The sequence below is a fragment of the Prionailurus viverrinus genome, chromosome A1 (genome assembly GCF_022837055.1).
Source record: "Prionailurus viverrinus isolate Anna chromosome A1, UM_Priviv_1.0, whole genome shotgun sequence".
Lineage (NCBI taxonomy): Eukaryota > Metazoa > Chordata > Mammalia > Carnivora > Felidae > Prionailurus > Prionailurus viverrinus.
The window spans coordinates 5,094,441-5,120,154 of NC_062561.1; the positions used below are offsets into that span (position 1 = coordinate 5,094,441).

The 25,714-nt window shown below is 36.6% G+C and overlaps 1 protein-coding gene across 2 annotated transcripts in view; it reads left to right on the forward strand.

Moving 5' to 3' along the window:
* The window catches only part of NUP58 (nucleoporin 58), a 50,054-nt gene extending 25,398 nt beyond the window's left edge, over nucleotides 1-24,656 (forward strand). Inside the window, exons 10-15 of one of the 2 annotated variants that reach the window (XM_047859414.1) lie at nucleotides 402-520; nucleotides 941-1,023; nucleotides 3,765-3,966; nucleotides 9,359-9,454; nucleotides 11,046-11,141; nucleotides 24,150-24,656. In XM_047859414.1, coding sequence (XP_047715370.1) covers nucleotides 402-520; nucleotides 941-1,023; nucleotides 3,765-3,966; nucleotides 9,359-9,454; nucleotides 11,046-11,141; nucleotides 24,150-24,232 — 679 coding nt within the window. In that variant the 3' untranslated portion in view covers nucleotides 24,233-24,656. Of the gene's footprint in view, nucleotides 1-401; nucleotides 521-940; nucleotides 1,024-3,764; nucleotides 3,967-9,358; nucleotides 9,455-11,045; nucleotides 11,142-12,373; nucleotides 14,504-24,149 lie in introns of those variants that run through there. The other variant, XM_047859406.1, reaches the window with a different exon arrangement.
* Nucleotides 24,657-25,714: the final 1,058 nt, after the last annotated feature.

Here is a 25,714-nt window from a genome sequence, read left to right on the forward strand (position 1 = left end):
GGTTCCCATTCACTTCTCACTCATTCATTTCTCCTTCATCTCTCCCAGTCTGTAACAGTTATTCAGTCTTTGTCTTTCATAACGTTGATACTTTTAAAGCATAGAAAGTTATTTTGTAGATTGTCTCTTAATTGGGATATTTCATGATTGGAGTAATCTATGATGGAGTAATCTATTACTCCAATCATGATTGGAGTAATTTCATGATCTATTTTTGATACCTTGATAACTCACAAGTTTTGGTTCTGGTTTCAGTAATATCTATGCCATATCCTTATGTCCTCAGACTAAGTCAAAGGCCCTACTTAAATGGGGGCATATATTTATTTACTGGTTATTTTAATGCAAAGAAAATAGCATTTTTAAAACTTTGATCTGACTTTGTAAATGTTTTTGTATAGCTACTTCAGAATCTTGGTTCAGCAGTTTGAGGTACAGCTTCAGCAGTACAGACAGCAGATTGAAGAGCTAGAAAACCATCTTGCCACACAAGCAAATAACTCACATATAACCCCTCAAGGTAACATGCTTTCTGTGGTGATTTTTTTTTTTTTTGATAGCACTGTTTTTTAGTAAGAGAGAGAGGTTAAGGTGTTGTCACATAATATTCTACGTAACTGCTAGTAGTTGTCTTGAGCTGCTATACAATTTCCTTGCTATTAGATATTATATTCTCCATAAATAGAAAATGCTTTATTATGAACTGTTATTATGCTGACCAAGGCAGAAGTTTCAGGGCCTTCTCCCCTCCCCCTGATGACTGATTCAGACACCCTGCTCTCAGTCAACTCGCTGTGCTCTCTTCTCTCAGTCATGGAAATATTGATGTGGTCTTGTGCCTCCTACACTTTTAGTACCAAAAACTGCACTCAAGTCATAGAAAAATAATACTGATTATGTTACATGTATATTTGTGTGATAATATAACTTTCTTTTATAGATTTGTCAATGGCTATGCAGAAAATTTATCAAACATTTGTAGCTTTAGCTGCACAACTTCAGTCTATTCATGAAAATGTAAAGGTAAGTTTTCATTACCAGTTCATGTATCTGTATATCTAGACCCAAGTGAAGTATTCATTTGCGGAGCAGAAGCATTCATGCTAATTATAGGAATAGCTAAAATTACATATAAGTGAAGAAGACTAAAACTAAAACAATCCACAATCATGCTCAGATACAATCACAGATAATATCTGTTGTTTTTTCAAAAAGATCCAAGTGTTCTATGCAATCAGCTATCTTAACTTTTTTCAGTAGTATATTGTAAACAGTTTTCTGCATTGATATACATATTTCTTCAATATCATTTTTAGTAGTTACATAGGATTTCAGTGTGTGTGTGTGTGTATATATATATATATATACACACACACACACACACATATGTGTAGTTTCCTTAATGCATCCTATTTGTTGGACAGTTAGGTTGTTTCCATGTCTTTAAACTAGGAGTAGCACTGCAGAAAAGAAACATTCTTAGTAGCAAAAGTATTTTGTGCTGCTTTAATTTTACATAGGTCTTTTTTTTTTAATTTTATTTTTAATGTTTATTTGAGAGAGAGAGAGAGAAACAGAGACAGTGTTAGCAGGGGGAAGGGCTGAGAAAGAGGGAGACAAAGAATCTGAAACAGGCTCCAGGCTCCGAGCTGTCAGCACAGAGCCCAATGTGGGGCTCAAACCCACGAACTGCAAGATCATGACCTGAGCCAAAGTTGGATGCTTAACCAACTGAGCTACCCAGGCGCCCCATAAATTATACCGGTTTTGAAATGAGCATGCTTTGGAGCTTTTGCTTTAATATATTTAAAATTCTAAACCAGATTTTTAAAATAGTTTTAAAGGAGGAATTTTTATCGAATTTTCTTGAAATTAGTTTATTAAAGTACTAAAGATGATTCTCTGTTGGTACTTTGAAGTCTGTGTTGTGCAGTTTTTTTTTTCCTTAATTTTTATTATGAAAGTTCTCAAATAGACACACAAAAAGAAGGGCACTGTTGTAATGAATGCCAGGTACCCACTCTCCGCTTCACCCATTATCAGGATCCTGCCTTGCTTTGTCAGTTTCCCACCCAGGGATGCTTTTTCCCCCTGGAACATTTTAAAGCAAATTCCAGACATGTCATTTGTAAGTATACATGCTTTTTCAATGGCAGTTTCTCCTGTCTGGTATTCTTATTTCTTTTTCTTTCTTTCTTTTCTTTTTTCTTTCTTTCTTTCTTTCTTTCTTTCTTTCTTTCTTTCTTTCTCTCTCTCTCTCTCTCTCTCTCTTTCTTTTTTTCTTTCTTTTCTTTTGTTTTTTAGTAATGTACATTGTAATATACATTCCCAGGAACCAAAGAATGTTCCACGATCAGATTTGCCATTTATTTTCAGTTGCATTTAGTGACCAAAGTATAATTTCTAGCTTCATTTACTTACAGAAATCTCACAGGAGGTCGTTTTTTAATTTTTGTTCCTTTTGTATTGTTTTTCATGAAATAATCTGCTGAAGCAGGTTTAAACTACCTGAGCCAGCCAGGCCCCAAGGACATTAACAAAACTGGACATTTTATCAATTAACTATACAAATCAAGGCTAATAGCTGTTCTTTTTTTCTTTTCTCTCCTTAAACCAATTGTCTTTCAAGTCTCTAAGGCAGGTGATTATTTTCCAGTATCTGAAGCAGAACAAATTGATGGACTACTAATGCCAAACATTGTATGGCTATATTCATATAATTACACAGAGAGAAGAGGATGGATTAGGGGGAGATCACTTCTAATAAAACTCATTCTTCTGACATCACATACTCTACTTCTGACTGCATTTTCCCCAGTTTTCAGTGCTTGGCAGGCTTGCTTCAGTACATTAAAGAGGTAGGAAAGTCTGGAACCAGAACATCAAATACTGACATCCACACAAAAGGGGATGATAACTTTTAAATACTATAAATAGCAGTAAGATTGCTAAGTGTTCTACCTGTTAAGACCAAAAAGACATTACTGCTGAGAATGGTAGGAAATCTGAAAATCCTATATCTTTTTAAAAAGTTGTTTAAAACTGATCAAAATTTGATTAAACCCTTAATGAAAGTATCTAATAATTCTGATGTGAGTTAATGGCCTTAATCAAGGCAGATGCTGCATTGGGTGAACGAGCCCACTTGATGAACGTGGTAATTTTTCTTTCTTACTCTGAAATTGTAAACTCACTCCCCCTCCTCGTTTGGTTATGCAAGCTCAACATGAGTCATTCTCATGGTAAAATAGTCAAACAATATTGATAAAGTGAAAACCCTTTTTAAACCCTCCAAGCTGTCTCTGCTGAAGTCACTTATTTTAACACATGTCACCCAGGCCTTTTAAAGAAGGCATTTAGCACATACATATGTAGTACATGTTTTCAGCTTTTTGCATCTAAAAGTTATCAAGAGGTTGGATGTTGGAGGGGGCAGCAATCGTGAAAAACTAGAATATTGAAAATGGAATTTTAGATGTTACTAGCTAACTCGTTTTAAAGAGGCCTCGTGGAGCCAGAATGTTTTAGGCAGTTTATTGTAAAGACATGACAAAATTAGGGAAGAAAATACTCAAGAGAGCATTAGAGCTTGCATGCATCACTTCACATTCCATGCATTAATAGCACTTTGATTTGTGCTTTAGGGGGAATGTATAGCATTGGCAATGTCTTTGATCTTCTTATTTCCTACTTAGATTGTTCCCGTATTACCAGATTCAACACAGAACTTGATTGATTAACCTTTTCTTTTTTCTTTCCCTTAGGTGCTAAAAGAACAGTACCTTGGCTACAGGAAAATGTTCTTGGGAGATGCTGTAGATGTGTTTGAAGCCAGGCGAGCAGAAGCCAAGAAGTGGCAGAACGCACCCAGAGTTACTACTGGACCCACCCCTTTCAGCAACATGCCAAACGCGGCAGCCGTTGCCATGGCTGCAACTCTTACACAGCAGCAACAGCCTGCTACAGGTCTGAATGCATTCAAGTTATAGCTTCTTACTGTTAAAATGCAGAACATTTATGTGCATTTTTATAAGTCTTCCTTTTGTGTTAGCACTGAAAAATTTCTATGAGTAGCTATTCCAGTATAATCTAAAAATTATGATGGACACAATTATAAACATATACCTGATAAAAAATGCAGGGTAGTCTTAGCAATAATTATTCATCAGTTAGATACTGAATATTGTGAATTACTTAATGTTATTTGCTGTATTGCTATAAATACCCTTTAGAACATGGTGTTTCACTACCGAATTACATTTAAGAATAACACGTTCTAAAATCGTGATTGTATCATTTATTGTTTTAAAGTCAAAGCTAATTCAGCCATTATAGCATTTCTCACATATGATACGGATAGATGGTGCATTCTTGTTTCCTCATACATAGTGATTACAGAGTACCCACATTTAGGATGAAGTACATTTTTATGACTGAAGGTGTGTTGAAGATCAGTTGGTTGTTTTTATGTATAATGACTACAAACAGTACAGGTTCTTTTAGCCAAATTTGGACGAAAGTACATGCTAGAATTATTTGTACCTTTTCAGAATGAACAGAACAGTAGCAGGAGCAGGAAAAAGATGTTTTGAGATGCTCTGGATTGCACATTAAGAAGTATGAACTGGGAAAGCTGGGCAGATGATGAAAATAATTGGTGAGATACTAGAAAGCAGATAATTTGAGTCCTTAGTTTAATTCCACTTCTGACAAAAGAAACATTTTTTGTGGTCTAGTTCTGCAGTGTGGAGTTTGGTCCTGTGTCTTTGGGAGATTGTTATCTTTACTCCTACAGTCTCCTTTTTGTCAGGCTTGAAGTATGACAGAGAAAATACCGTCTTAATGGATATTGATTTTTTTTTATTCATTCAGAAATTTTTGAGTAATGCTTATTATTATCCTATAGCATGTGTCTTTCTGAGAGTTCCATATAGTCAAAGAGTAAATTACAAAAAGTAAAAAAAAAAAAAAAAAAGAAAAAAGACATATCTAGATTGCATTCAGGCTGCCTCTACTAGGGAAACATTCTCTGGTTTTCACTATTGGCGGTTTAAAAATTGTTCTTCACATTTGGAGATGACAGAATCGACTTACCATCAGTGAATGGCTGGTGATTGGTTTATGCCAAATCCTCCACATTCCGTGGCTGGACCCATGTGAATAGTGGCTCCTAGTGGCGCTATCTACTAGTTCTCTAGCTGGCTGGAGTGTAGGATTCCATTCTCGAGTTATGGAGGAAAAAAGTCATTATGGAACCGATTCCTATACTGACTTGATAGTCATACTGATTCAGTATAGGAATCAGTCCCATAATTATGATTATCAGTCTCATGATTATTTAACCAGCTAATCAAGCCAACATAGTACCAACTTACCTTTCAGAGCCAATATTAATCCTAAAAAAGATCAGATAAGCATGGGTTTTGGTTAAGTGTCCTTTAAAACATAAGGGATTTCCATTTTAATAAATAAAATAAAAAAGTCAGTTGTTTAAAATGTCATGGGATAAGTGAATTTTATATTCTGTGGTATACAGCTAAATTTGAAGCAAAACCACTTATCAGGGTTGTTACATTTTGTGTTTTGGGTTTTTTTTGGTTTTTGTTTTTGTTTTTTAATTCCTTTATATAGACAGTCTTGAGAGGTTTGTAGGTTTTCACTCATACATTTTATGCTCATGGACATATGAAGATGTATGTTCATTCTACAAATATGAGTGCCTGCTATGTGCTAGGCTCCGAGGGTACAAAGGTAAACAATGAGCTGAGTATGGTGTTTGCTCTCCGTGGTGATGGAGAGTGTTGGCTTAATTTAGAGTAATCATCTTGCGGAGCCTTTGCTCATTTAATTTCCTCTGTGACTTTTGCCAGGCTTCAGGGCAGCTGCGGCCCCCTGCAGTTGTGAAGCCTGTATGAGGGCTTCCCCGTTTACATTTTGAGTTGTGTGATTTTTAGAACTGAGAAGTTTAAAACAGTAGTAATAAAAATTTTGCTTTATGTCTTCTGTTTCTTGAAGGCCTTCCCAGCTCCATATAGTGCGTTCCTTTATGCGTCTTGTAGTCAGAATGTTCGTTATTTCAGTCCTGTCACCACTGCAGCGAGATGGATGAGGTCTCCTAGATACAGACCGATTTGATGAGTTACAGCCTGTTGAGAAATATTGTGCTTTGTATTCACTCGGTGACTTAATCTTTATGTCCTGTGACTTTGAGGATATCTTTTGCTTTTTAAGTGCAAATAATTTTAAAGACCGTCTAGATTCAGTTAGGTAAGGCTTGTGTGCTGTTTTTATATATCACTGTTGATGTGTGCAAGATTTGAATTGTCAGGGGTTTTGCTTTTAGTTGCGTATGGATTCTTCATTAATATAGAAAATGCAGACAGCTTTCTTAGGCTGCCACCTTCTGAAGGTGGTTTCTCTTGGAGATGGAGGTATGGGTTTAAGTGACTTCTTAACTTTGGTGTTTTTAAGTGAAAAAAATAGAATAGGTCTTAGGCCTGCGTGATTTATGGTTATTGTTTCTGAAGGCTGAAGAAAACTGACGAAAACCAGCGGGCTAATTATGTGTGAAATAAGCATCAGTACATGGATAAATTACACATAAGTAGACCTTGAGTACACTTGTCCATCAGTGCTTTTGAAGCCTCTTAAAAAGCTTAAGACATTTTACATTAGGATTACCAATATAATTTTAACCTAGCATAGATTGTTCTAAGCTAACGTACTGGGATTAAGTTCTGCTGTTGTGTTTTGACACTTTTAAAAAAGTTCTTGATGTTTACATAAGAAGACTATTCTCATGTGACTTAGCTGCTATTTTTAAGGAGAGCTGAGACATTTTGTTAGAGTTCCTAATTTCTAGCTTTTAGTGTAGGTTTGGACATTTAAGATGTAGTGTTAAATAGGAAACGTTAAGTATTTCATTTTAGTTTCTTGTAGTTTTCTGGTTTTGTTGTGTTTAACAACCAAAGGAACATTCCCCGTTAAATCAGTAAGTAAAATTTTTCAAATTGGGGGAAAAGGCATTTTTTTTGTTTTTCAGAAAAATTATTTTTAAAATATGACCTAGGAATAATCATACTAATTACATTAGATATTTTGAGTAATTATTGAAAATTATTAAAAAATTTTAGCACTTTAGTCCTTTTCCTGTGAATGCAGTTTTACTTTTAAGAAAGTAGAATTTATTCTGGAAAATATGAATTACAGTGCTGAACTTGATTTTGTTGTGTGTGAATATGTTATCCGGTAACTTTTGTAAAATGTTACTCTACGTGAAGATTTCACTTTGGGCAATTATTGGGATATATTACTACTAACTTGGTTTTATTTATGGAACTAAGCCTCTCATTGAATGACTATTCAGATTTTGAAACAGATTTCTTGAATTGTTTACGTGACTTTTGCCTGAAGGATTTAGATTCTGCTTTCTAATAGTGAAACTAATTTATATGGTGGCCAGAGTGTAATATATGCTAATACTTTGGCGTGGGAGATATTTATCATGTTTTTAATATTAAAAAATGTTATACATTTGCCTACTAGTTTTATAAATGATGTTGCCTTCAGAATTTGTGTGAAGGTACAAAACTCAAAGTATCATGTACCTGTTGTGCAATGGAAAGTCTTGTCATTGTCAGAGTTCTTGATTACCTATATTCTGAATATTGATGATTAGGGTTACTCTTAAAAACAGACCCACACACAACAAAAAGCATGTTATTTGAGTAACTCTTAACGACTTGTAGGGTTGAGGGCTGTGGTGTGCGTTGTTCTTTAGGGCCTTCCACCAGCAGTGCCTCCTATAAACATGTGACACTTAAGTCTCTCAGTGTTAAAGAAACTGGACGTGTGTTTTCTACGTATTATTTTTGTTAGAAATAAGAAAGTAATATGCTTAGTTTCTTTTTCCTATAGTAACATTTTACAAAAGAGCTGCTAGGCAGGTATTTTATTCTCAAATTGATCTCAAACTGGATGTAAAAATTTAAATCCTTTTTTAATTTATTTTTTGATAGTAGTATAAGAACTCTGGCTGCTATTAGTTCTTACTTTTTATTTTCTGGGTAGAAGCTATTTGAAAAGTCCAGTTTCTGTCCTAGGGTAGCAAAATATAGTTCCTCGGTTTTCTTTTTCTTTTTCTTTTTCTTTTTCTTTTTTCTTAATGCTTTGTAATTGTACACTACCTTTTGAATATACAAACCTCATTCTTCATTGAACAACTTGAAGGCTTTGATTTTTTTTGAAGAGTTTAAATTTCAATCTGTATATTACTTTGGCAGTTCCCTCAACTTTGAGATGCACTGATCACTGTGCTTGCAAAAGACAAGACTGAAGATTGTACTATGAGATTTATTGAATAATTTTCATAAATTATTTATCAAATGAGAGATTTTTAGATTTTTGTATTCTGCTTAGTTAAAGAAAAAGTAGTTAAAAAAAGAGAGGCTAGTAAGTTTGATGCTATTCTTGCCAAACAGACTCAGACAAAATCTTTAATGAATGGGAAAAGGATGACTAATAATTGTTCTGCATCTGAGTACATTTTCCAAAATGTTGGAAAGAAACTTCTGAATTGAAATCTTGAATGTATTGAATCTGTCAAGGTACACAGCGGTGCCTTTGTAAATGTTCATTATCTTATTTAATCAGGTGATAAGTGGTGTAATGTAGCAGAGCTTAATAATAGACTCAATTATCACTTTTTGTGAACAAGTTGGAATTGTCATGTTACTGTGTAATTGATTTGCTTTAAAATGAACAATAAATTTAATGAAATAAAACATTGTCTTGTTTTTTATCTACTTATTGTATATATCATCTATATTTCATATAAAAAATGCCTAGTTTTTTGGGTACTTACTCTTATGAAGTAACATGATAGTTTTGCCACGTTAGCGTCAGTCTCTGATCAGTTGAGACTTGACTCTAACGATGAGGAGCTTGTTTTAAAAAAAAAAAGTAAAAACCTTTTACTGATTACACCAACTAATTTTATCAGAAAACAAGTGGGGAGATCTAAAATCATTTTAGAAAGAAAACCAAAAGAACTACAATTTACAATACATTAAAGATTTCAAATTATTTAGGAGGTTAAAATAACATCTTTCGATGTGCTAAGCCTCTTTTAATTGTCTAGTGTGAACAAGTTACTTAAAAACTTTTTTTTTGGTTAGGTAAATCAGGCTGGGGAGATACCTGAAAACTGGCTTTTAGCAAATAGAATTTGTTAAAATTAATCACTGTTTATTTTAGAAATAATTTCATAAAGAAATTTTAATCTTGAAAGAGTAAGGCAAATTTGTTTTTTTTCCCCCCCGTTTTTTTTTTTTTTTTTTTTTTTTTTTTTTTATACTAGGGCCACAGCCATCTCTGGGAGTTAGTTTTGGACCATTCGGCTCAGGTATTGGCACTGGCTTGCAGTCAAGTGGCTTAGGTTCTTCAAACCTTGGAGGTACACTTTAACTTTTCTAATATTGCCTTGGACTATTATACATTTGAATTGATACTAGTCTGTAAAAAATTTCTAAGAGGGTCTGCTATTTTGGTAGTTAAGGTTCCATCTGACAAAAACAGCTCTCCAAACATAATCAGTGCTTTTTAGTATTAGAATTAGAACTTAAATCATTTCATCTTCAGTGAATAGTAAATAAAAAAAGAACAGTAAAATTAATTGGTAGGGATGTTCATATTTTCAAAGCAATATGCTAAAATATGAACTTGCAAGTTACTTAGTTTTAATAAATTTAACTTAAAAAACCAGTGGTCTTAATCACATCATTTTAGAGTCCAAACTGCTTCTGGACATCTAATCATTATCTTCTTTTTCTGTAAATGAACACTTTAGATGAGAAAATAATTTTATTGTAAATTGGACAGTTCAGCTTCTGTCTTTTGCTAAGCATTTTTGGCATAGCTGCCTTTATGCATACTTGTATACATAACAATAGTTTTATAAGTTAACTCTAGTAAGGTAAGTCTTCTGCCAATCATCATGCTACATATAAACGTATTCACAGTTCTGTGGTATGGGTATTTGACAGTAGAATGTATTTTGACAAGCATATTGTCATATAATGAATATATTATTTCCACTAAAATATATCATCGTAAGAGTGGAAGTCTGTGAGCAATCAAGGTTACTTAATATAGTAAACTCTATTGGAATTACTAGAATTATAGTAGACAGCATATTTCCTATAATCTATAATTCAGTTTGCCATCATATTTCTTAGCGTCATAGGCTATATAATACTGTCTCAGACTCCTTATTTTAGATGGACTATTGCAGAGTAGCCTAAGAAGAATTTGAATTTTATTTTTAGATCACTTGACTTTGAGGAGAATGGAAACAAGTCTTTAAGTACTTAGCAGAATCTCTTCTTGAACTTCATATGACGAAAAATATTTTTTTATTTAAACCATGACTAGTACTATTAAGAAAGAAAAATGATCTCCCACTCGAAATTTCTCAATTGTCAAATCGGCTGGTATGTGGCAGGAGCCTGTGTTGCTGAGTAGATTTAATGTGATTAACTGTTTTGTAATTATGCAGTTTTTCAATGGTGAAGGTTCTTAAGTGAAAAGGTTTTGGTAAAAAGCAGAGTAAAAGTTGTCTTATGGTACTTGGTGTTTAAATTCTTGTGCATGTCACGCTTACTTATGAATTTAGTTTTTTTTTTTTTTCCCCGAAATGAAATATCCCTAAGTAGATGTGTTTATATCTGTTTGACCTAACACCATATTTCAGTGGTCACTAAAATTTCTAGTCAATCTGGGAGAGAAAATACTAATACGATCTTGTTCTTTATAGCTTGTTCTGTATAAAAATTACTGATGGGTCTTAAACTTAGTCTCAATAGATCAAAATGTTCATTTCAGAATTAATCTGATTCTTCAGAAGTCTGATGCACAAGAGTAAATAGCAGGTTTGTGTAATAGCACTGTGTTTATTAGACCTCTGATAATTTTAGGTTTTACTTGTCAGTAACCTTTAATCTCTGTTTTACGTACCATTGTATATTTCTCTATTACCCTTTCACTAGGATTTGGAGCTAGCTCTGGTTTTGGATGCAGCACCACAGGGGCCTCCACATTTGGATTTGGAACAACAAATAAACCCTCAGGAAGTCTTAGTGCAGGTTTGTGTGTTTTTGGCCTGAATTTCAGGCAAATTTAAAGATGCAAATTATGTAATTTAAAAGTATAATGATTGTTATTTCCAGTAGCCAGAAGCAATCCCTGATTCAGTTTCTACCCCCCACAATGAAGCATGTAAGCCTAACTAATCACACAGTTTTATCTCTCTTGGAAACTAAAAGTCAGGTTTGTGAAATATCTCTAACAAGACTTATTAGTTTGAGATAATAAGTAATTATAGCCTCTTTTAACTAAGTAGAGATTCTTTTGAACCCAAAGACTAGTTTTATGGTTAAACAAGTCTCTTCATTATTACAAAAATGGTCCCATTGTTGTGAAAGCTTTGACCCAGTGTTTGTTTGTTTAGGAGAATGATTTCTCTCCCAAAGAGATGTTCTTTAGTTGCAAGTCCCTTTGGTTTTAAAAGTCCCACTCTTATAATGGATGAATAATTGGGTTCTTTGTTCATTTTTGAAATAGGTATGTAATCTTTTGACTTCTCTAGTAGAAAATCCCAAATTTCTTCTCCATTTTCTCTATATTTGTAAATAATGGCTTCATTTATAATGTTTAGGGATAAGTAGCATGTCTGAAATAATGACACAATACTGTGTTTAAATTGAGGGAATTTTAAGGCAACTTCATTTAATATTAAGTGGTATTTAAAATCAACAGTTCCCAAAGAGTAAGATAATAGAATTCAGTGATACGGGGATTATAATCTAAATACGGTACTATTGTAGGCAGTGATAGCATTTGATCTTAGTTACGCAAGGGTTCCTATAAAATCAGAACAGTGGGTACTACTCTTTGGGGTGTTCATTGTCCTGAAAATCATGGGTTGAGGCCTTCTTGGAGGACTTAGGATTACAGGAGTGGGTCCATCTTCTGCGTGTTGACAATATGTTTCTGGAGCGGCTGAGAAGGAAGGCAGCATGGCATATCTAATTAACAGGAAAGTATCCGGCAGCTTGAAGTTTTCTAGAGTTCAGTTATTTGTGCTAAGGTTTCTCTTGGCTTGGGTCACTAAACTTAGGTCTCTAAAGGTGCCTCTTAGTTGTTAGCTAAATTATTTTCCTATAAAATTCCATGTTACAAATTTAGTGTTCTAATATATTGGCTATTTTCATAAATATATATTCTTTTAGCTAGAAATTCACCTCTTGTCCCCATTCTTTATATTTGTTTTTGTGTTTTAACTTCTGATGTGAATATTTTCTTCCCTAAACATAAGGCTTTGGCAGCTCAAGTACATCTGGGTTTAACTTCAGCAATCCTGGCATCACGGCATCAGCTGGTTTGACATTTGGGGTGTCCAATCCTGCCTCTGCAGGTTTTGGAACAGGAGGACAACTCCTTCAGTTGAAGAAACCTCCAGCTGGAAACAAAAGAGGAAAAAGATAAACATATGGGTTGATGTGGTTGAGAGAATTCATAGCAGCATCGTTCATTCTATGAGTCTATTTTTCTAAAATTGATGCAGTAATTAAATTGCATCCCAGGAGATTTATAAAGTTTTGATATTTTTCCCTACTCTGGAATCTGAACTGTGTTCTTGTTTGCCATGGTAAACATCTTTTTTTCTTGTGAATTTGAAACCCAGTTGTGTATTTTTCGTTATTTTTTGATGGTCAGTGTAAGCAATGTTCTGATTACATCACTGATAAGTAAAGCCTATTTAACCTAGTGTCCTAGCAATGTTTTTGTTGATAAGGTTTACATGATGTGAATATATGCACATTTGTTTCTTATCCAGATGGTATGAACTCTTAAGTCCTATACTAGAATCAGCTTGTTCCTTGATAAAGGCCTTTTGAACTACACTGCAGGGCATCTTGTGAATATGTATGTAAATATATACAGAATAATACACACAGTTGTGTGTTCACATAAAATATATATTTACAGACCTACAACTTTTGCCTCAGACTTGTTCAACCCTTTTCTAAGGGTATTCTATTTTTCACCTTTTAAGCTTCAAAGCCTCCGTGCTTGTAGAGTGATGAGCTAGAGGTACCAGGTCATTGCAGTTATTTAATTTACTTACAGACTTAATGAAATGGTTACTGGTGTAAATATTTGACCCCCCAGTCTTTTCCATAGCAGCTGCTCTGAATGAGGAGTGCTGTAAGAATCATCCAACAGATTTTAACAACTGTTATTATCCCGTACACCCTCACATTTGCCTGTATGAGATGTTTTCTCATATCTGAGATGAACCTTCAAGAGCATATTTGAACTCCAGACTGATGTCTGGGGGCAAAGAGCTATTAAGCCAAATTGATTCTATGCAGGTGAAGGATGCACTATTACTTTAGTGGAAACTTTTGTAGCAATTCCAGTACAGAATTCTTTCTTATAGGGCTATTGATCTTGACACCAAATGGAGTGGTTTATCAGCCTCTTAATGTCTTAAGTAAGTGCTTAATTTGGAATAGAGAAACAATATATTTTAAGAAGAAAGTATTCTTTGTAGCAACTATAAACTACCCCATTTTAACAGTGAACAGAGCTCCAGGTAAAAACACATAAGGCATGTCAGATTGCATCTGTGTAATATTTGTCTATATTAGTATTAGTGACATCGAGTGGGTGAAAAAGAAGGCCCTTGGAAAGAGAACTGCCTTAGCTATGATTTCACACAGAAACCATTAAGTAGACCTACTTTATCTTTCAAGTACAGTTTTCAAATGGGATGTGAACATGGAATTTCATTGAAAATAGTATAATTTTTTATATAGAAGGTTTTGTACATAATGTGCATCAAGTGAATATTTTCAGAATCATTTTCACCAAGGCACCTTTTTTTCTAAAATAGGTATTACATACACACACACACACACATATATATTTTTAGTATAATGTTAGTTGGGTTTGATTACTAAAGTGTTGTTAAATCTGTTTTATTTATCCGCATATAGCAGTGATTGGCTTTTTGGAATTGAAACTTTTGCGCCTTGATGCATTAAAATAAGGAAAATGCTTTGTTTTGGAACACTGAAGTTTTTATTTTTGCATTCTTCTCTAAAACTGCAATCCCCAGATCCAGATTTTGGGGAAGGGTAGGAAAACGTGGGATTTTTGTGTTTTGAATTACTGTCAGAATTAAATACCCAAATATAGCAAGCTTTTTGTTTTTTTTAAAGGACATTGCATTGTGCTGCAAAAATCTGAATATTTATATTTCTTAATTTTGTTCTTTATATCTTATACATTTTAATATGTTGAGCCACTGGAAATTTGTAACAGATCAATTTGTGATAGGAGTTTAATGTGTTGTCATTGTCTCCAATGTCTTCACTCTGTCCTGAGCGTTATCATTATGTAAACAATAAAATTTATTGTGTCAGTTGCTTTGAATCTTTATAGGTGTCAGTAGTTGTTCGAAATATGTAATTTTCTTATTATTGCTCTTTTATTCTCTGTGATTGGTTTTTAGGGTTTTGTTTTTACCAATTTATATATCTTGCTTTTTAGAAAAATTGTAGAGTGAACACAAGATAGAAGGATATTGGGTAAAATGTGAAAGACCCCTTCAGCTTCCAGGGCCCGATCCCACTTTCTTCCCCTGAGTATCTTTTCTTCATATTTCGATGTGTATTCTTTCGAACCCTTTAAAAAATGGCCTTTTTCAACATATGCATATAAATATTTCCTCTCTCTAGTTTTCTCACATTTATCATTCTCTTAGGTCCTTCTTTTTGTAACAAATGGGTTAAAAGAAATCTGTGTACTTTCTGATTTGTCTTCTTTCTCCTTTAACCATAGATCATCAACATTTTTCCATGTCAGTGCATGTAATTTACTTTTTATGTACCGTCTCGTGACATGGATGTACAATGAATTGTTTAAAGTATTTTCTGTGGTTGGGCAATTAGGTTCTTTCCAGTATTTCTGTTTTACAGAAAAAGCTGTATGTGGCTCTTATGTTTAATGTTTCTTTGGGACTGATCCTTGAAGAGGAATTGCTGAAAATGCATATAAATTGTATTTTTTAGTGCCAGATTGCCTCCCCAAACTGCTGTATAAATAATACACTTCTACAGCATGCATGAGTACCCATTTCCTAGTATTCTTTGCAACCCTAGATATTATCAATCCTCATAATAACTGCTTGTGAGTTGAACTTTTTAATATATATGTTAGCCATTTGCATGTTAATGTAATTGCATGTTGGTATCCTTTATCCATTTTTATTTAGTAGGGTTTTTTTGGTTTTTTTTAATGCTCTCTGTAGATAATGTACGTTAACGTTTCTCTTATGAGGTAGTTTGGACTCTTGGAGTCAGCTGGGTTCAGACGCTTGCCTTGAACCTGTGTGATCTTGGGGAAGTTAATTCACTTTTCTAGAGCTTAAGCTTTATCATCTGAAAAGTGGGGATAATAAAGATGAGTAGTTGTATTAATAATAGAATCTTTTATAAAGCACTTGGATGGCATGAGCCCCTGATACTTCGCAAGTTTCACTGTTCTTGCACCAGTACCCCACTGCTGTAATCAGTGTCCTTGGATGCTTTGTTTTGGTGCCTGATGGGGGAGCTGCCCCATCTTGTTTTTGTTTTTGTTTTTGTTTTTGTTTTTGTGTGGGGTGGCTATTTTCGGACACTTATGCTTTAAGATAAGCTTGAGTACCTATATTTTTCTTTCAGAGATCTTACTGGGATTTTGATTGGGTTTATACAAATGAAATACATTGTGATCTGGGGAGAGTTGACATCTTAATATGTATAGCATGATATGTGCATATATTAGGACTCTTATTCTTTCTGCAAGGTTTTACAGTGTTTATCAGATACCTCTTTAAGCTTTTACTAACTGCATCTTGGATTTGTTTCTGAGCGTGGATTTTTATCCTGCACTTGGTACAAGGTCATTCACGTTATTACAGAAGCAGATTAACTGTTCTTCTGTGATGATACAGTAAACCCAAGTTAATGTCTTACTAATCTCAAATATTGTGGGAATTTGAATAGTGCTTTTAGAAATACTGTAATGGGATTTTTATGTGTGAAATACTTAGGTTTAAATGATTTATCACATTTGCTTTGACATCCCCTTCCTCCGTGCCTTGCCCTGGTCTCGCCATGCATAATCCTGGCTGCACTGTACTTTTTGGAACACACACCACGAAATTCTTTAGGGGATACAACCCTGGGACTTGGTAACAGGGGGTCAATGTCCTGGAAAATCTCAGCTGGAGGGCCTAATTTCAATCTTCACAAAGTCACCTTTACCTATAGGTGTCTCCCATTTATTGAGTGTGTAACATGTCTGTTCTGGGCTCCACACTCGCAACTTTATATACTCTACTCTGTTTAATCTCAATATTACCCTATAAAGCAGAAGAGTCCCAATTACTAGATGAAGAAACTGAGGCTTATTTTATGCAATTTACTGGAGGTCACATGTCTGTCAAGTCACGGAGCTGCGGTTTTCTGCGATGACAGGAATGGCGCGCTGATTTTCATGCCTAAGCCCTCAAAGTCTCCCGAGGTAATGTCATTACATGATTTATATGGAAAACCCCAGGTGTACAGTAAACTATAGATCACAGCAAGGTAAGTACAAGGGGCCCTGGCACTTGAGGGAGGCATCCTAGGGAGGGTGTTGTGTGAGGAGGTAGCAGGTGCGGGACTTCTGGAGCCACCTTTCCCACTGCGTCCCTATGAAGAAGCTCAGAGAGAAGCGTGAGGGGTGGTCTGCCCGCCTTAGGGTAAGGGGGAGCAGTTTGGACTATCTGAATCTTAGGAAGGTAAGCAGTTTAGCAAGAAAGCTTTTCCAGGAAGGCTTGCCTGACTCCTGTAACCCAAGAGCACCACATGCTCAGAACGGGTGAGACTCGGTCCTTTTCTTGCCTTAGAGAGATGAACCTTACCTGGCACAAGGAGACCGTGGAAATGGGCAAGAAGTTCGGGTGCTGAGGGACAGCAGCAGATTGAGGAAAGAGTAGGGGTTACTGGACAAGTTGGTCCTGGGCCAAATGTGGTGGGGTTTTTTTTGTTTTTTTTTTTTGTTTTGCCTCTTCCTACTTTACTCAGTCTAATGCACTCTTTCTCTTCTATCTAATCTGTCAATTAAGAACAACAAAAAACCTACTAGGCTCACAAAGGTCGCAGTCCTGAAGACCGGGCTGTAAATTTGCAGAGACCTTGTTTTTGTCGTCCTCAACCCTTCGAATCCCCTGGTGGCAAGTCAGTTAAATTCAGTAAAACATTTATTAATATTTGCTGTGTGCAAGTCAGTGCTGGGAATTTAGAGGAATATAAATAGCAATGGGGTATTTTCTGTGCTCAGTAATGTTAGCTAACATCAGTGCTAAGCGGAGGCAAGGGCCTGCTCTTAAGAGCTTTCCATACATGAACTCATTTACTCCTTAGTCCTATGAGGTAGGTACTATCATTTCTTTTTTACAAATGAGAAATTAGGCACAAGTCACTAGTAAGTGAATGGGCCAGAATTCAAGACCAGGCTGTTTTTCTAGAGCTGAGGGTTATAAGTAAGTATACTCTAATGTGAGCTTTTTATTAAGTGATAGGATAAAGATACAAAGAAAATTACTGAGTGCACAGAGGAGAAACTAACTTGGCCTGGGGAAACTCCCAAGAAAATTGTAGTAGGTGGCTTTGAGCAATGAATGAATAGGATTTTTTTTTTTTTTTAAGTGTGTATTTTTGAGAGAGAGCACGAACGGTGGAGGGGCAGAAAGGAAGGGAGACAAGCAGGCTCCAGGCTCTGAGCTGTGAGCACAGAGCCCGAGGTAGGGCTCCCATCCACTAACGGTGAGATCACGACCTGAGCCAAAGAGGCTTAACCTACTGAGCCACGCCCCCTGGCTCCCCTGGGGTTTTTTGTTTTAGGTTGTTTTTTTTTTTTTTTTTTTTTTTTTTTTAACGTTTATTTATTTTCGGAGAGACAGAGCACAATTGGGGGAGGAGCAGGGTGAGAGAAAGAGACCCAGAATGTGGAGCAGGCTCCAGGCTCTGAGCTCTCAGCACAGAGCCTGAGGCAGAGCTGGAACTCACGAACAGTTGAGATCATGACCCGAACCGAACCGAAGTCGGATGCTTAACCAACTGAGCCACCCAAGTCCCAGGAGCCCCTGTTTTTAATGAAGTATTAACAATTTAAATTTGAAGAACCACAGATTTATTTAATTAAAGATAATTTTACATTTCAACAAGATAAAGGGAGAAAATAAAAAGCAACAAATACCTCACTTTCCAGGGGAAGTTTCTGTTAAATTTCTCTTCTGTTACTGTTTTTCTTCATAACTGCATAGCATGTATGTCCACACCCTGTTTAATAACCAGTTTCTTTTGGTGAATATTTCGACTGTTTATATATTTTTTGCTATTAGAAATAATTTTGGTAGGATCAGTGAAAATGGTATCCAGTTTTATTGATTTATTTTCTTTATGAGTTTCAACATTTTTGTGTAGGTAGTAACCAGCTTTTAAAAATTATTTGTAAGGGGCGCCTGGGTGGCGCAGTCGGTTAAGCGTCCGACGTCAGCCAGGTCACCATCTCGCGGTCCGTGAGTTCGAGCCCCGCGTCGGGCTCTGGGCTGATGGCTCGGAGCCTGGAGCCTGTTTCCGATTCTGTGTCTCCCTCTCTCTCTGCCCCTCCCCCGTTCATGCTCTGTCTCTCTCTGTCCCAAAAATAAATAAACGTTGAAAAAAAAAATTAAAAAAAAAATTATTTGTAAGAGCTCTTTGGATGAAATCCCTTCCTATCTGTAGAGATGTTTGGAAAAATTAACAATTTTAAACCTTTACTCTTGGAGCCATGTAACTTTTTAATGAAAATTATGGCATTTAAAATAATTTCTTATGTATTGCAGATGTTTTGCAGTTAATCATTTCACCTATTTACGGTTTATTTTTGTGCTGAGTAGAAATTTTAAGTTTTAAAATTGCCCAAGTTTATTGGTCTTTTTTTTAATGACTTCTGGGAAAGAGTGAGAAGTCAATGAGAGGGAAAAAAGAATTAAGACAGTTTAAGTTTTATTTTGTTTTGTTTTGTTTGTTTTTTAAGAGAATGTGAGCTGGGGAGAGGGGAGAGAGAGAATCTTAAGTAGGGTCTCTGTTCAACATGGAGCCTGACGCGAGGCTTGATCTCATGACCCTGGGATCATGATGTGAGCCAAAGTCAAGATTTGGACCCTCAACCAACTAAGCCATCCAGGTGCCCCTAATACATTTAAAGTTTTACAATTTGTAGCCTTTTGTATTTGTTTACCATTAAAACTTCATAATTGTATGAAGCTGTCTTTAGAAGATTCAGCTAGGTGAGGGGCGCCTGGGTGGCGCAGTCGGTTGAGCGTCCGACTTCAGCCAGGTCACGATCTCGCGGTCCGTGAGTTCGAGCCCCGCGTCGGGCTCTGGGCTGATGGCTCAGAGCCTGGAGCCTGTTTCCGATTCTGTGTCTCCCTCTCTCTCTGACCCTCCCCCGTTCATGCTCTGTCTCTCTCTGTCCCAAAAATAAATAAATGTTGGAAAAAAAATTAAAAAAAAAAAAAAAAAGATTCAGCTAGGTGGCTGGTGCCAGCCTGTAATTGGAGAATGGCAGAACTTGAAGAGAGACTTCACGCCTACTACTTTTTAGTGTGCTTTGACAGTCATGACATTTTAAATATGGCAGTGACATTAAGATAGGTGATAAGACCATTTCTCTTTTAGAGATGAGAGAAGCAGCTAATTTGCCCAGAGTCCTGCAAGTCCTAAGTGAGGATGCTAAGACTCAAACTCTGATATCCCTGGTGTCATTCAAGTGAAGTCTTTTAGAACTTGATTTTCAAATGATGGCACGTTCAGCTCACTGTCATTTCCAAATTTAATGCATTTTGTATTGTCATATATTCAGAAGGCAGAAGAAAAGTTAAATCTCTGTGGCCAATGCATTTTTTTTTTTTTTCTTTTTAAAAATTTTTCTCCTAGATAGACGGGAGAACTTGATTCAAGGACACCAACTCTTAGATAAACAACATGAGTGACAAGTTCTTATTCTTATCTTGGTGAACTGTATAGGTGCCACTATGAAAACTAAAACTATCTTTTAACTGTATCTTCTAGATTGCGCCCTTGTTTGATGTAATCATTTTATCTTATTTTTTAAGTAATCTATTAAGAAGTTTCTAAAAACTACCACTTTAGATTCCTTACACAGTGTTGATCCTACGTGGTCTTATTTGTATTTTTTCCCCTAAAACTGTAATTGTGCGTGAAGTGTGTGTATCTGTGTGTGTCTGTATATATACACAGATATAATTCAAATTATTTGTATATAAAGAAAATTGAAAATGTATCATTGAAAGTCATTCCTATTTTTGATGATATGTAAACATTTAAAGATATATTTTTATATATTTTGGTGTATCATTATCCCCTTCTACCTGACTTAGTTATTAGTTTAGTGAATTTCTTACTGTTGAAAATAGCAGAGGGGCGCCTGGGTGGCTCAGCTGGTTGAGCGTCCAACAGATGATGATCGCACAGTTCGTGAATTTGAGCTCTGCTCAGCACAGAGCCTGCTTTGGACCTTCTGTCCCCCCCCCCCCCCCCCCCCGCTCATTCTCATGCTCTTTCTCAAAAGTAAATAAACATTAGGGGCACCTGGGGGGGCTTGTGGATTGAGCATCCAACTTCAGGTCTGAGCCCCACATCGGGCTCTGTGCTGACGGCTCTCAGCCTGCTTCAGATCCTGTCTCCCTCTCTCTCTACCCCTCCCCTACTCGTGCTCTGCTTTCTCTCACTCTCAAAAATAAATAATAAAACATTAAAAAATAAATACTAAAAAAGAGAATATAGCAGAATTTATTATTTTCATGTTTAATTCTTATTTTTTATCAAAATCACACGACACAGTTAAAAGAGTCGTGTTTCCATAAGCCTTGTTAAAAAAGCAGTTTCCCTTCTCTCTGTTTGGAAGTGACCTTTTTCACGCCTTAAAGCTTTTGGCCAATTCTGTTTTCAGTCCCACTTTCACCTCTTCCTGCAGTAATCAGTAGCTTCCTTCTCAGCTTTCCCCACCATGGTGAAAGTCAGCTCTCTTGATCTGCTAGTCAGTTACTCTTCCATTCCAGCTCCTAACATTTCTTTGCTATTAACACAGGGGGTTTCTGTTTGCAGGGACATCTCCTTAGTTTGCATGGCTCATATTACTTCAGATACAGGCAAAGCTGCTTTAGTAAGAGACCTGAAAATACAGTGGCTTGAACAAGATGGTTTATTTCTCTTTCCTGTGATGGCCCAATAGCAGTCCAGGGTTGATGTGGCTGTTCAGTTCCAAAGAGAGGGCCTTACCTTAATTGTTTTGAGTACATATTGTATTGAATCTGTCTTATTCCTGATACGGATATAAACTGACCTAGATTGGATTTATCCCAGCAGTGACTTGTATTCTCTTTGGTCTATGATGTAGTTTGCATTACCCTTTCTTCAAAATAGCTGTCCTTCACTAGCTTTCACTTGAATTCTCTTTTGGATGCTGCTCTTGATTTTGACCTTCGTGTAACTTTAGGTTCAGAGGTTGCACACTAACTAGGGAGCTGTCACTTGATCTGTTTGGTCCACAGAATGTGTGCTGATTTTTAAAAATCAGATTTTACACGAAATCCCCAATCTCTTACTTGTGAACAAACACAAGCAGACAGATCTTGCAGCAGCGATTGCCCCCCCCCCCCCCCCCCCCCCGGGAACTTCCCCTTTCAGAAGTGTCATTGACCCTCCAATTAACCCCCGTCCCCACTGCTCCCTGCCTTCTCTTACATTTACCTGGCTTGTTGAATTACCTGCTGCACCAGTTTCATCATTTGCTCTGTGGCCCACAGGCTTGGTCCCTTACCTTTCTCTCCTTTAACTATCATACAGGTCTTCTCTACACTCTCCTCCGCTAGGGCCGTGATGGGGAAACCAACGCACAGAGAGCCAGGCTCCCAGCCTTCCTCATTCACAGAGATGTGAGAGTGACGATGGCTAGTCCACTCAAATGATCACTAGGAAGGAAAACATCTTCATCATCTGGCAAGTTTCTCAGTGCTGCGGAAAGCTTCTGACCTTCCACCATCGCTTTGAAAGCAATGACTCCACAAGGGGAGCTCTGCAGTGCCGGGAAGCTGACAGCAGGGGGCAGGAGAGATGAGTTCCCTCCTGCCAGAGAGCTAGTCAGTTTCTTGCACAGTGTCTGTTTCCTGACCTGTTGTTTCATGGCTTAAAGTTCTATAATGGGACTCATTTGTTTGTGTTTTACTATTTGGTAGGTGTGTTAATAACAAATAATAATTCTTTCCAATCATAGTGTGCATTTTCTACAGTAGCTGAACAAGGGATTGGTCTAAAGAAAAATGGTCTTTTAAATAACTTAGCCCGAAACAATAATGCGCTGAGCATTTATTCCTTTTGGTTTCAAAAAGAACTCCTCCCATGTGATACACTTTTATTTGCAGTTGGTTTAGAATTAGTGATTCTCTATTTTTCAAGTCTATGCTCTCTGATAATAGCAAACGTATTTAGTGAACACCTATGGTAAGCCAAGCAGTAGAGTGTGGTAAGTCATTATGCCTTGGTTCAGAATTAGTATTTCAATCTGCACTGCCCAAAATGGTAGCCATTTGCCATACGTGGCTACCGAGCACTTGACATATGGCTAGTGTGATTGAGAAACTGAATTTAAAATCTTCATTTGAATCAATTTAAATTCGAAAATGGACGTTCAACTACATATTGGGCAACACTTGAGGGTGTTTGGAACAACCTAGATATGCGATTCTACTTTTTGATTGTAAATTTTATGAACTCTACATGCAGGTCAAGTAGTTCGAAAGCAAATTTAGCATTTGAGAAGCTTTTAGGTATAAAATCCACACTGGAGTTTGAAGACTTGTCATGAAAAAAGAATAAAATATTTAATTAACATTTTTATTTTGATTTCATGTTGAGATGATAATGTATCAGGTTAAACAAAATCTTAATTTCATGGGTTTGTCTTGTTTTAGTGGGGCTCCTAAATTTTAATTTAAATTAATCTAATTTACATTTTAAATTACATATGAGCCTTGCATTATATTTGTTGGACGGTGCTGCTTTAGACAGTACTAACCACGCTCCTGGGGCCATTTCTCTCTAAAAGAGAAAGAAACCGCAAATTTTTAATTTGTTTCTCTTCAAAAAAATCTCTGTGTCAATTCTTACAACAGCCTCCTACCTGGCATCCCTTTCATTGTGTCTACCCCTGTGAGTCATCCGAATTCTTCGTTACCGCCTTGAAATGCAGACAGGGTTATGTAAAACCCATACTCTCTGGTGCTTTTTATTCCAGACGCTTTAGCACAATCTGCAAGGCCCCTCAAAGCCTGGCGTCTACTTTCCCGAGCCCTCTTCTGCTCTTCTGCTGCTCTCACACACCGAGGCCATTCCAGGGTACTAAGTTCTTTCCTGCCACTCTGCATTTGCATCCTCTGCTTCCTTTGCCTGGAATAGAGGTTAGCCTCTCAGTGCCCTCTGTCCTCGTCCTCCCCATCTCCTCTGGCAAAGTGAGCATACACCTCTGCACTCCAGGAGAACTTTGGACCTTATGACACAAGCTTACCACATATACTTTTGTCACTCGAGGAGGTATTTGTCTCCCACATTCGATTCTGTGATCCCAGAACAAGAGCCCTGTCTTGTTATTATTTTGGTTTGTTTTTTGTATCTTCAATACTTAGCATTTGATTGGACTCCACAAATATTTACGAACTGAGTGATTACTACAGTGGGAAAGGGGTTAATTCAGGGACCCACTGTGGACCTTACTCTGCAGAGGGGTTGGAACCATGCCCTCCACCACTTGGCCAAGTTATTTAAGTGCCGCGTTAGTGGAATAGAGATAATACCTATGCTACAGGTTGACTGTGAAGATGAAAATGAGTTCACGCATATGAGGTGCTTCAGCAGGTGTCCAGGCAAGCTAAACATGCAACAAATATTAGAATTGTCACCATACGGTCTAAACTATTTTTCTTTTTCTCTCAGGCAACAAATCACAGGTTTTAACTGGATTTCGAAAACCCAGTGTAACAGAAACCAATGAAATAGGAAGAAAAATCCAGTTCTGAGCAGTCACTGAGTCAACAAATACCGACTTTGAAGGAACTTCTGATTATCATTTTACCAACATCACGATTTAAGAATAGAACTATAAGGCTTAATGAGTTTGGCCAAGGTGTTTTGAATTCAGGAAAGAAAACTTGCCCTTGATGTTTAAGGATGATCTAATGGATCATAAACCAGTTACGGAGAGGGTTTAAAAACACCACTGGGAAGTAGGCCACTAATTCAGTGTCTATAAGGAATTGTGGAAGATTTCCAGATGGGTAGGAAATGCTGATACAAAATGAAATTGACCAAGTACAGTGAATTAAATCTTTGTTGATGTAATTATGCAGCTCATTCGTTTTTAAAAAGCAGCTTTCCTGAGATATACTTTATATGTCCCACAATTCACCTGTTTGAAGTAGACATTCACTGGTTTTTAGTGTATTCACAAAGTGAGGCAATACTACAGTCTAACTTTATTTTTTTTTTAATTTTTTTAATGTTTATTTTTTAAGAGAGAGAGAGAGAGAATAGACACAGAATCCGAAGCAGGCTCCAGGCTCCGAGCAGTCAGCACAGAGCCCGACGCGGGGCTCGAGCTCACGGACCGCGAGGTCACGACCTGAGCTGAAGTGGGTGCTCAACAGACTGAGCCACCCAGGCGCCCCCCACCCCCTCAGAGTCTAATTTGAGAACATTTTTCCCCCTTGAAAGGAAACTCCATACACATTAGCAATCCCCTTCACCAGCACTTCCACCACAAGTCCTAGGTAAACTTTCATCTCCTTTCTGTTTTGAACATTTCATGTAAGGGTCACTGGCAGCTTTAACATTTTAGCATAATGTTATCAAGGATCATCCATAGTGCAGGACATATCAGCACTTCACTCCTTTTTATTGCTGAATAATATTCTATTGCATGCATATAACATGTTTTGCTTATTCACTCATCAACGGACATTTCGGGTGTTTCTGCTTTTTGGTTATTATGCATAAGGCTGCTATGAACATTTATGTACAGGTTTTCGTGTGGACACGTGTTTTCACTTCTCATGGGTGTGTACCTAGGGAAGGAATTATTGGGTCACATGGTGACTCTCTATTTAACATTTCAAGGAACTGTCAAATTTTTCCAGAGTAGCTGTACTGTTTTATAGTCTTACCAGCAATATGTGAGGGTTCCAATTTCTTCATATCTTGCTATTGTCTTTTTAAAAAATTATAGCCCTCTTAGTGGGCGTGAAGTAGTATTTCATTGTGGTTTGAATTTCCCTAATGACAGATAACGTTGGCCGTCTTTTTCTATGCTTATTGGCTATCTGGATATTACGCACTTGATTCTTATGAAGCGTATACCGTTCCTGTGTTCATTCTATTAACAAATGTTTGTTGAGCAACTATTATGGGCCAGACACCTTTCTAAGTGTTGGAATAGGTAAGTGAATACATCAAACAGAAATTCCAGCCCTCATGGCACATATATTCTAATTGGAAGACATGGG